Here is an 11,430-nt window from a genome sequence, read left to right on the forward strand (position 1 = left end):
TGGAGCTGGGAATGTGGCCCAGACCTGAGAGATGGTAAGCCTTCTCCCTGGGTTAGGAGTGTGCCTTTCAGACCGTACTGTTCATGAGGAATGCAGACGGACAGGCCTGGCGTCGTGAGCTCCCCGCTAGAGGTGGCGCGTCTCAGGCCCCGCCTAGACCTGCGTTTGCCTCCGAGTCTCCTAGGGCCCCTAGCTGCTGCCGTGCATTCAGGTGGGAGAGACATGGCTCTTCTCCCACACTTGCTTTTAGAACTGTTTGGGATGGAGGGTAGGATTACATGGATGTTGTTTGCCTCTTGTGTTTTCACTGTGTTTCTAGTCATTTTAAGTGAAAGGCATACGAAGAGTGTAGTGGCCATTTGTTCATCAAGTATACATTGAGCATCTGTTGGTCCAGTTGGTGAAGAAGAAAATAAGTCCAGGGCTCCTTTGCCCTGTAGGGCTTTTTGAGAGAAGTTTAAATTGTTTATCTTGGGTAACTTTTTTTTTTGAAACCTGAAACAAGATGGGAGTACCACTTTGTATATGGATCAGTTTTCTTTAGGTGACGTCACATTCTTGTTTTAATGTTGTTGGTTGAATGCCAGCTTCTTTGTATGTAACCGTTCAGCTTTCACAATCTGAGAAAAAGCTGTTTTAAGAATAAAAGCTATGAGAAATATAATTGTTTACTTGCTAAGCAATTTATCCTGCATCTGACTTACTGGTAAAACTGAGATTAGGATTCCAGTTCTCATATTTCTCTCTAGCTGTGTTTTTTATTTTTGTTAATGTAAACAGGTTCTTACGTTAATGACTAGACTGAAAAACAAAAGATTAAAATGACACTTTGCTTTTCTGGGTGTGCTCTGCAGTCTGTGCGGGATTTTAGTTGCTCCACCAGGAACTGCTCTTGGCCAATAAACTGTGGAGTCCTAAACCACTGGACTGCCGGGGAATTCCCTTGTGCTGTTTATTTTTAAGTTTCGGTTATCCAGAGTGCTTATATTCTACATTGCTTTTACTCTAAATTCACCTGCCTGATTATCTGCTTGCTTTTTGTAAGCTAGGAAAAAATACTTAAGAGGGATCTAAATGGAACACCAACTAATCACATATTTTTCTTAGATCAAAGAGATTATATCTGTGAATATTGTGCTCGAGCCTTCAAGAGTTCCCACAACCTGGCAGTGCATCGGATGATTCACACCGGCGAGAAGCCGCTCCAGTGAGTGCTCGTTCCTGGGGCACCCGGGAGAGGCGGGCCCGCGCCCCACTGGAGGCCCAGTGCCTCTCTTGGGGCTCCAGCCCGCGGCGCGTGGCTTTTCCGCAGTGTGAGGGCGGGCGTGACTGGCGGGGCTAGCGCCCAGGGACCTGATTTGATGACTGAGTTGTCTGTAATGCGACCCTGACCCTGGGTGAGAGGGCGCTTCCTCTCTGTCTTTGATCAGCTGTTTCCTTTCTCCCTCTCCTTAGATGCGAGATCTGTGGATTCACTTGTCGGCAAAAGGCGTCCCTTAACTGGCACATGAAGAAACACGACGCAGACTCCTTCTACCAGTTTTCCTGCAACATCTGCGGCAAGAAGTTTGAGAAGAAGGACAGCGTGGTGGCGCACAAGGCCAAGAGCCACCCCGAGGTGCTGATCGCCGAGGCCCTGGCCGCCAACGCTGGCGCGCTCATCACCAGCACAGACATGCTGGGCGCCGGCCCCGAGGCCCTGGGCCCGCCCGCCGCCGGCCAGGGCCTGCCGCTGCTGCCCGGGCCCCTGGGCGCCCCCGCCCCCGGGGACTGCCTGCTGCTGGAAGCCGAGGGCGTGTCCAAGGCCTTCTGCGGCGGGCCCGAGCGGGTGAGCCTGGTGGCCGACGGCAAGCTCTTCGTGGGCGGCGGGGGCGGCGCGGGCGCGGACGGGCTGGTCATGAACTCGGACATCCTTGGTGCTACCGCAGAGGTCCTGATCGAGGACTCGGACTCTGCGGGGCCGTAGCCAGGGGCGGACCGGGCGCTGGGACGGCTCAGACTTTGTATTTAAAAGACAAAAAGGACAAAAAAAATTTAAAGCATTTAAAAATCTAGTGAAATAACTGAAGGGCCTGCTCTTTCCATTGGGTCACAGCACACACACACACACACATCCCCTCTTCTCCCTCTGTCGTCCCCTTTATAAAATTGACGTTGCCTTTCCCAGAAAGCTCGACAAAGAAGCCGCTGCAGCAGCTCTTAAAGGAAGGGTTCTTTTTAAACTCATTTTCAACCAAGCAGACTTCCTGCTCATCAGCAGACCCCCTGCCCCTTTCACCCTGTTACTTCGATGTGCTCTGGATCAGCTTTTAACTCTTAATAATACACTGATATCCTCTCAACCCCTTCTGCTTTCCCGCTGCCCCGTGGTTCTGGCTTCTACCCTTGCAGCACATGTATCTTCCAAGGATCACATACTTCTCATCTCCGGAGGCTGGCAGCTTGACTTGGCACTTTAGGGCCCCTGAGCAGCGTGAGCTGTTAAAACAGCACACATCTCTCACCCGCTCTCCCTCCACTCCCTCCGGGTGAAGGAAGGCAGGCAGGCTGCGTGGGGACCACCTCCCTCCTCTTGACCTGCTCCGCCTTCCTCGCCCGCCCCCAGCTCCTCCGTAAGGTTTTCAGTGGTGCTCACTCGTTTGCAAGCAGGCTCCCAGCCAGGAGGGGCCGCCAGCCGCGTGGCCTCTGACCGTAGACAGGGCTCTATCGGTGAGAAGCCCCAGACTGGTGACAGAATTTGCACTTTGAACATGTGTGTTTTTGTGTTGTGGAACCTGAGATTCCTTATTTATTAACGGAAAGTCGGATTTTTTTTTTTTTTTTTTTTGTCTTTGTTGCTATATTTTGTGGGGCTGGGCAAGATTACATTATTCTGACGTGGGGTCCTTTGCATAAGAGGTACTTGTAGAAGGCAAGATAGAGGGTTGAAGAAGCACAGCCAGCCCCTGAAATCATAGCGCTCCAGTGGCCTTTCCAAAAAGCTGGTCCTCAGCACTAACAGAATCACTACAGTGCTTTTCTGGAAGCCTCTTCAGGGAAGGACGGTGGGGGTGTGGTAACTAGCACTGTTTGAGCTTGCAGAGCATCGAGGTTCAGGAATTTTGAGGGGGTGAAGGAGGTTATTCAGGGTCTGAACTACAGATGCAAGGTTTTCTCTTGAGAATTCTTCATTTGCTTTTTTGTCCCCGTCATTTCTCTGTACGTACCCTCTGTAGCCCAGCTCTGGCCCCTCTGTCTTTGCTTTGTTTCATCATGGGTTCGTCCCAGCTCCCAGCTGGTGAAGAGCACTGCCGTCAGAGAAGGAATCGTCTGAGTCAGACGGTTTTAAGTCAAAGGAAATCGTTCTGTTCTGCTTCCCTTGTAATAACACTTCAGAAGAAGACAGTCTTCAGCACAGTTAATAACCTGTACAGTGCTTTGGCTTTCACCTGAAATTCCAGGAATTACCATTGCCCTTGAGGTAGGGATTTTCATGGGCTGGATTGCTTACTGCTGTCCATGGGAGAGTGACAGTTTTGTTCAACTTCATAACTTTCAGAAGACTAAAAACCTACTTTGGCTCATTTTTAGAGAACCGGAAGGGCAGTTTCTATCCTACATACCTCAGAAACTGGAATTAAAGGCTTGCCCTGTTCATTGTTAGAGATGTGTAACAGCTGTTAGAAAGAATGGAGCTTTGCTGAGAACAGAATAAGGAACAGCTTGTTTTTCACAAACACTAAAACTACAAAGTTTATCAGTTTTCTCTCTCATTCCCCCCCCCCCCAAAAAAAGAAGGGTAACAAAATGTCATCTCTGAAAGAGGCTGGCTCTCCACCCACTGGTGTGAGTGTTGGAATGCCGGGGGGCAGTCTGCAGTGAGAGTCTTAGGTTTGTGTTCCCTGTGGAGGCTTAGCCGTCGCCTGCAGGGCGGGGCAGAGAGAGGAGTGAGGATGGGAGGAATACGGAATGTGCTTTCCTGGCCACACTGAGGACTTGGAGTTGACGTTGGTGTGTTGAGTAGATGTGGGACTACTATAAGATTAATCGGATGGGCCTACAACGAAGTTCTTTTCCCGTATAAGTCCGTTGGTTCACTAGCAGGCGTCCATACCCGACACTTCTTGTCAGTGTCACGTTTATTTGCAGCAGTTAGCCATCGAATGTTTTAGCCACCTACACAAAAGCAAGCTGCATTTTTAAAAGAAAACTTGAAGACAGAGGGAAAATATTTTCTTCCCTTTATCACACTCCTCCCCACCAAAAGCAACTCATCAGTCCTCATGATTTCAAGCTCCCCTTTTCACTCTTCATAGCTACCATTTGCCTGTAATTTGCTTCAATAAATTATTGTAGCAGATTGCGGTGAATTTTCAGGTATTTTTCATGGATTTAGTTTTTTTTTCCCCCCCTTTTGAGAAAGGGATGCCAGCAAAGGAAAGAGGTGTTTTAAGTAAACTGTCACCAGTTTCTCTTCCCTTTAACTTTCTGCTCCTCAGATATCTACATCACTGTCCTTCTAAGGAATTCAGTCTTAACATTCTCCATTTCCTACTCTTAATCAAGTTCTGCTACATTTTAATACCTTCTTCCCACAGCACGTTCTCCATCTTGGGCGGTTCTGGATTCTGAAAACAGGCGTTGTTTCTCCAAGGCGTGCTTTCCCCTTGCCTGTGGTTGCCCGGGGTTATTTTGCATAATTGAGACTTAATATGTTTCAGAGAATTTAGATAAACACTGGCCAGGATGACTGGGAGTGAAAAATAGATACATTAAAGTATGGAAAAGCACCCACATAGAGCACTTGAACCTCCTTAGAACCTGTTTGGAGAAAAAATATAGAGTGTACTAAACCTCACTAAGGTTATTATGGTCAGGCTGTTTGAAGCACCATCTTTCCCTCCTGCCTTTTTCCCACCTTCCAATGTACTCAAGAAAATTGAAAAATTGTAATGAATCAATTTAAAATATTTTATTTCCTAAAAGCCTTTTTTGCCTGTTGTAATATGCAGGACCCTTCTCCTTTGATGGGAGAGAGACAGGTAGTTACCTGAATCTAGGTCGAAAAGGTTATGTAAAAAGAAATTATAATAAAAGGGATACTCTGCTTTTCAAATCCTTGTTTTCTCTTAATCTAGCTAAGGCATATCCAAAATAAAATGTAAAGAAGAAAAATAAAAATTGTCTTCATGGAAGCAACTGGTCTTCCTTGGTTGTACTGAGTTATAGTTACGCTGGGGTGAAATGATGGATGCTGCTTGGTCAGAAAACCAGGTGCCCTCAGAGCAGCTTTATGTGGCAGAAACTGGTGTTTGCACTTGCTGAGAATCAGGCAGTTAACTTTTGACTGTTTAGTTCTTGATTTCTAACACTGAGATGCCATTCTGATCATTTGGCAGGGTTGGAAATCCTTTCCATGTCTCGACGATCTGGAAAGGGTGGCCATGTTAATGTGGTAACGGAAGCTATGGGGTTAATTTCACTCTGATAATGACAAAACCCTGATAGCATTTAATATCGGTGCTTCTTCACAAAACTCAATGTCCATGAAAGTAGAGAGTTAAAGAAAAGATAGACTCCTGCTGCCTTCCTTAAAGGCCTGCTGTGTCAGCCACCCTCGCCCATTTCTTCACCCCTACGTCCCTCGATCATTGTTTGTGGGAATTTTCCCCTGAGAGGGCATGGGTTTTAGTTCACAGGTGGTGTCTGTGATAAAATAGTGAGAGCTGCTTGATTCATTTGGGGATGAAACATGCGACTCTTAACCCAGTTGGCATCACCCTCGAACCTACAGTTAACACGCGCTCGAACGACGCTGTAGGCACTTTGAAATGCTGCCGTTGCTTTGCAGTCCGGCTCACTCTCTTACTTTGTGAAGAAGCAGTGTGGTTGGTATCACTGGGGTAAGGAAGGAGAAGAAAAGCCTGCTGTCACTTGAGTGAGGCTGCCTCAAATGTCAGCAAGTCAGGGTTGGGCATTTCCTCCGCTTTGGAAGAGAACAGGCCTAAACAGTCCCTGCCTCGTCCTGGAAGCTACAAGGGAGGCACCATGATTGCGATGATAGAGATGCCCCCTTAGCTGACTTGTAATCAAGTGCAAATTCAGTTTCAAACACAGCAAAAGGGTGGGAGTGGGGGAAAGTGCTGTATTTTTTACAGGATCTATCTCATGTAAACTTTGTGTCTTGAACAGAATATGAACCCCACCCAAAGAATGAAATTGGAAAGTCACTGGGAGAAACAGCTGTAGAATCAAAGACCTATATTTAAATTTTGAACCTAGTTACTGGGTTTTGTGCACATTAAGTAACTTCTTTAAGCCTGCATTTCATATACAAATTGAAGAAAACTATTTATCTTGTAGAATTATTCTAAAGATCAAATAAAGGCTTTGAAGCAGTTAACAGTGTCTGGCCCAGGGTAGATGCTTAACGAATGGCAGCCGTATCAGGAATAATAACAGTATTATTGTGTACCAGGCCAGAGACGAGAGAGAAGGGCCCGGGGAGCACAGGGCGGGTGGTAGCAAGAGGAACCGATGGTACGTGTGTGTGAGATAGGTTGCGTTAGGCAGGGGCGTCCTGAGAGAGAGTGTGACAGCGACCTTGTTGCTAAGTGCAAAAGCAAAACAATGGCGTGCAAACAAGTACCCAAGGCACAGAGGAGGAGAGGGATGGAGGCAGACGCTGCAGGACAAAAAGCTGATTGAAAAGGGGCCTTTGATTCCACAGGCGCAAAAATCCACAGCCAGGAATTCGCCGCCACCTCTGAGTCAGGCTGGGGGTGGGGGTGCACAGTCCCGTTAGGAGAGAGATGCCCAGTGCGTTTGGCCTGAGAGGCACATTTCTGACTGGGACCAGTGTAGACAGACCCAGCTCCCCCGCTTGCTGGGCCCGGCCGCTGAGTTAGGGGATGGCTTCTGCGGAGCATTCACTGCTCCCCCCTCGCCGCCGGGACCTGTGTAGCCGCTCCATCTGGCTAGCACGGAAGATCCGTTCAGACCTGACTGCTCTGGTGGACTCTTACGTAAGTTGCCGACCTTGCTGGTGTCTATTTTCACTTCTCTTCTGACCCCACCCTTCACCGTCATATTTCTGCCCTCTTACCGGTTCAAAAGCCCTAATTGTGCAGTCATTTTATACACTGGGCACCTGTCGTTTGACATGGCCCTTTCCCTAAAGAAAAGTCCTAAGACCTTTTTTTCTATACGCTATTTAGGAAACATGTTCTTTAAATAAGGAAGCCGTACTTGGGGTTCTAGGTAGAATTGTCTGTATGTTTTGGAGGCTGTTCCTAGTTTGAATATCTGTCTCAATTCTGGCAGAGTAGATGAACCATGAGCCCTCCCAAGTTTGGTTCTTCATATATATATGTTGTTCTGACCTTTTTAACTACATAAACAAAAGTCTGAGTGAGGTGTATAGAACTGGGTGAAGAGCAGCATAAACCAACCAGTTTTTCCTATTATAGTATTAGGACCCTATACAGTCAGAACTGTTTGTGTGTCTAAATAGAAAGGTCACTTATAAAAAAAAAAAGTCTCCTGGAAGAATCCCTGGGGAACTGGGCAAGTGTCCGATTCTTAAGGAGCTAACCATGGAGTTAGGTATGTTTCTGTAGGAGGATTCCTGTCAGTCTTTACCTAGGGCCTGCTGTGGGAACACTGCAGGCTCCCGTGGAAAGTTCTGAATTTAGGTTCTTGGAGGGCTGGTTTATCTTCCTAAAGCCCCAGCGTTCAGAAATCAGACTTTCAAATACAAATTAAATATATATATATATAGCTATTGACTTCTAATAAGTCCTCGCCAGTGAGAGTGGGCAGTGGAGAGGGCCGTTAGAACAATTCCGTCAAGGCTGTGTTGTAGAGCTGCTTAGGGATGGCCAGTGTCTTTAGGTATATTTAAAATACTTAAACTCCAGTATGACTGTAAAATTCTAGGTGCCAGCAGAGAGTGTCAGGTGGGCAGGAAAAACTATTCTGGACCAGGCAGTGGCTTTCAGCCTTTGGAACCTAGCAAAAGCTGCAGATTCTCGCAAGAAAAGTGAACAGATAGTCCAAGCGGTGTGTATAAATTCCGGGAGAATAGGGTCTTCCTAACGCCAGCCACGGATCCCAGAGGAAGAAGTCCTCTTCTAGAATATTTTCTTTACAGTCTGGACCCTTGGCCAGGGAAGTGAGTAGACTGCGCTTAGAGGTGAAGTGGGGACGGTGGCGTGACTGCGGAAGCGGTGACGTTTCTCTGTATCCTCGGCCAGATGAAGCACCAGGGGCTGAGCGGGAACGTGAACCTGGACGCCCTGGAAGGTGTGCCGACGGCCAGCTCCAGCAGATGGAGCGAGCTGACCGAGGCGGAGCGGCTGCAGGAGAACCTCCAGGCCTACCGCGCCTTCCACGGGATGTTGGCCCGGCTGCTGGAAGACCAGCGGGCGCACTTCACCCCAGCGGAAGACGACTTCCACCAGGCCATACACACCGTCCTCCTCCAGGTGGCGGCCTTCGCGTACCAGCTGGAAGAGCTGATGGCGCTGCTGGAGCACCGGGTGCCCCCCAGCGAGGCCGGCGGGCCGCCCCCTCTCGCCGGGGAGGCCGGGCTCTTTGAGAAGAAGCTGTGGGGCCTGAAGGTGCTGCGAGAGCTCTCTCAGTGGACGGTGAGGTCCGTGCATGACCTGCGGGCCATCTCTCGACAAAGTGGGGTCCCCGCACGCGGGGGCCATTCTGCCGCCAGGGGCAGGAGGACGTAGCGTACGCTCCCGCTCCCTCCCGCTCGCTTTCTCTCCTGACGGAAAGACTGTTGTTCTCCGAGGCCTCGGTTCCCCAGGAAAATGTAGTGGTTACGCTCCCGCTCCCTCTCCCTCGCTTTCTCTCCTGACGGAATAGACTCTGTTCTCCGAGGCCTCGGTTCCCCAGTCTTGGTTTTGAAAACCTCTAAAACCACAGGCATTTTCACAGGGTTGGAGATACGGACAGATGGGCATACAGCTTTATTCTGGGGTGCATGCGTGTGAGTGTGTGCGCATGCCATAAGGGAAGGATGGACATACAGGTTTATTCTGGGGTGCGTGCGTGTGTGTATGCGTGTGTGCGCGCGTGCCATAAAGGAATGATGGACATACAGGTTTATTCTGGGGTGAGTGCATGTGAGTGTGTGCGCATGCCATAAGGGAATGATGGGCATACAGATTTATTGTGGGGTGTGTGCGTGTGTGTGCGCGTACCATAAAGGAATGATGGACATACAGGTTTATTCTGGGGTGTGTGTGCACGCACGTGTGTGTGCCCGCAAGCATGCCATAAAGGAATGATGGACATACAGGTTTATTCTGGGGTGCGTGCGTGTGTGTATGCGTGTGTGCGCGCGTGCCATAAAGGAATGATGGACATACAGGTTTATTCTGGGGTGAGTGCATGTGAGTGTGTGCGCATGCCATAAGGGAATGATGGGCATACAGATTTATTGTGGGGTGTGTGCGTGTGTGTGCGCGTACCATAAAGGAATGATGGACATACAGGTTTATTCTGGGGTGTGTGTGCACGCACGTGTGTGTGCCCGCAAGCATGCCATAAAGGAATGATGGACATACAGGTTTATTCGGGGGGCGACGTGTGTGTAGTGTGCGCGGCGCTGCTAAAGGATGATGAATACAGTTTTGGGGGTGGTGTGTGTGTGGCACGCATGTGTCATAGGAATGATGGACATACAGGTTATTAGGGGCGATGGGTGTGCGCGCCGGTGATAAAGGAATGATGGACATACAGGTTTATTCTGGGGGGCGTGTGTGTGTGTGTGTGTGCACGCATGTGTGCCATAAAGGAATGATGGACATACAGGTTTATTCTGGGGGGCGTGGGTGTGTGCCATAAAGGAATGATGGACATACAGGTTTATTCTGGGTGTGTGTGTGCATGTGCCATAAAGGAATGATGGACATACAGGTTTATTGGGGGGTGTGTGTGCACGCACGTGTGTGCGCGCGCGCAATAAAGGGACGCGGGCAGGAGCAAGGCCCCCCAGTGCAGTGCTCTCATCTCTCCTACCCACTCAACAGCCTCTGCAGGCGTGTCACAGCCTCACAGATAAATAGACTTTTTAACACCAGTCGTGGATGACTCTTCTGAGAAGACTGAAATAGTGAGTTAAAAATCATGGACTCTCGCCAGTTCAAACTCTCAGATAATAAAGATCGTGATTAACATGTGTTGAGTATCTACTGTACTGAAGCGCCCTGCCAGGGGTTTATGGGAATCATGATTTCCCACATGCTGCTGAGGGAAGCGGTGGTATTTCCATTTGGCAGATGAGAAGACAGGCTCGCAGAAATGGGTACAACTTGTTCAGGGTTACCCGCCTAGCAGATGGCACCCTGAATTTGGACCCAGGCGTTTCGCATCTTAAAGCCTGTGTGCCCTGCACTTTAGACGCCTGGTTACGGGCCTCTGTCACGGCTCCTCTTTGCCCCCGAGGGTTGGGAAGTGCGTCCGGGTACTCTATCCCCGGGGCTGAGAAAAGAGCCCCCAACTGTGTCCTGAGGGCGTGGAGGCGGCGCTAGCACTTGCTGCCGGAACTTGGAAGGAAGCGAGCCGTGGAGAGCCTCGGCGCGGCCCGCCCGCTTCTGGAAGCTGGCGCTGTGCGGGCATGCGCTGCGCCTTCAGGTGCCCGCTGATGCCCTGGAGTGCGGGCCTGGGCACAGCGCCCACCAGGTTGCCTCAGCCCGCTGCACTCCGCACCGCAGTGAGCGACAGGCCCGCAGCCCAGACCTCCCGGAGCGGCGCGTAGGGCGCTGCTCGGGTGAAAAAGTCCAAATCCTGCACCAGCCGCCCTCTGGCCTCAGTCACGCGGAGGGCGTGAGGCCCGCTCCGTTCCCCGTGGGCATGCAGAGCTTCTGAAGCCACGCAGCGCGGCCTTCCTACGTCTCAGTAAAGGGCACGGCTCTGCGCCTAATGTTCTTGGGAGGAACTCTGAAAGGCACCAACTAAAGGCGGGCGTTACAGGGAAAGGTCACTCAGGCCGGCTTATGAGCTAGCGGGGCAGGGGCATCAGAAGTTCCCGGGGCGTCATTCGCTTCACGGTGCCAATGGATGCGCGCGCAGGGTTGGGGGCTCAGATCACTTCGGTTTGCTCACTTGAGCCTTCTTTTCTTCCTAAAGGACCCCGAGTCAGCCAGGCCCGGCTGCCTGATGGGTCTGCGTCCCGCGCCCCGCGACCTCAGGGTGCACAGCGCTCGGGCCAGGCTCCGTCAGACCGGGACTGGACTGCAGTCTGAGCTGCGTGTAAGGGGCACGCGGCTGAAGACAGGCAGGGGCGGGCAGAAAGGCTTCCCGAGGAGGCAGGGGTCCAGCGTGTCTCAGGGGCGGGATGAGGAACAGAAAAACCTTGAGAAGAACCAGGGACGAGTGGCCTTACTCGAAGAAAATGAGGCGACAACACACAGTTGGGTCCGGTCACCACTGGAA

The 11,430-nt window shown here is 50.4% G+C and overlaps 2 protein-coding genes across 12 annotated transcripts in view; both read left to right on the forward strand.

The window, feature by feature from the left end:
* Nucleotides 1-5,174, forward strand: part of ZFP91 (ZFP91 zinc finger protein, atypical E3 ubiquitin ligase) — a 35,735-nt gene extending 30,561 nt beyond the window's left edge. For both annotated transcript variants that reach the window (XM_043481213.1, XM_043481214.1), the window contains exons 10-11: nt 1,108-1,207; nt 1,456-5,174. In XM_043481213.1, coding sequence (XP_043337148.1) covers nt 1,108-1,207; nt 1,456-1,966 — 611 coding nt within the window. In that variant the 3' untranslated portion in view covers nt 1,967-5,174. The remainder of the gene's footprint in view (nt 1-1,107; nt 1,208-1,455) is intronic.
* A 369-nt stretch (nt 5,175-5,543) lies between these two features.
* Nucleotides 5,544-10,172, forward strand: CNTF (ciliary neurotrophic factor). Of its 10 annotated transcripts, none has more exons than XM_043481216.1 (4): nt 5,544-7,004; nt 8,235-9,562; nt 9,736-9,807; nt 9,860-10,172. In XM_043481216.1, exons 1-2 carry the CDS (start codon nt 6,891-6,893, stop codon nt 8,718-8,720), a joined length of 600 nt encoding a protein of 199 aa, XP_043337151.1. In that variant the 5' UTR covers nt 5,544-6,890; the 3' UTR covers nt 8,721-9,562; nt 9,736-9,807; nt 9,860-10,172. The 10 variants fall into 10 exon arrangements, with proteins under 10 accessions (XP_043337151.1, XP_043337153.1, XP_043337156.1 ...); XM_043481218.1 differs by having other exon boundaries at nt 8,235-9,488; XM_043481221.1 differs by having other exon boundaries at nt 8,235-9,022; nt 9,293-9,562; nt 9,736-10,172.
* Nucleotides 10,173-11,430: the final 1,258 nt, after the last annotated feature.

This window comes from Cervus canadensis, chromosome 11, assembly GCF_019320065.1.
Source record: "Cervus canadensis isolate Bull #8, Minnesota chromosome 11, ASM1932006v1, whole genome shotgun sequence".
Taxonomy (NCBI): Eukaryota; Metazoa; Chordata; class Mammalia; order Artiodactyla; family Cervidae; genus Cervus; species Cervus canadensis.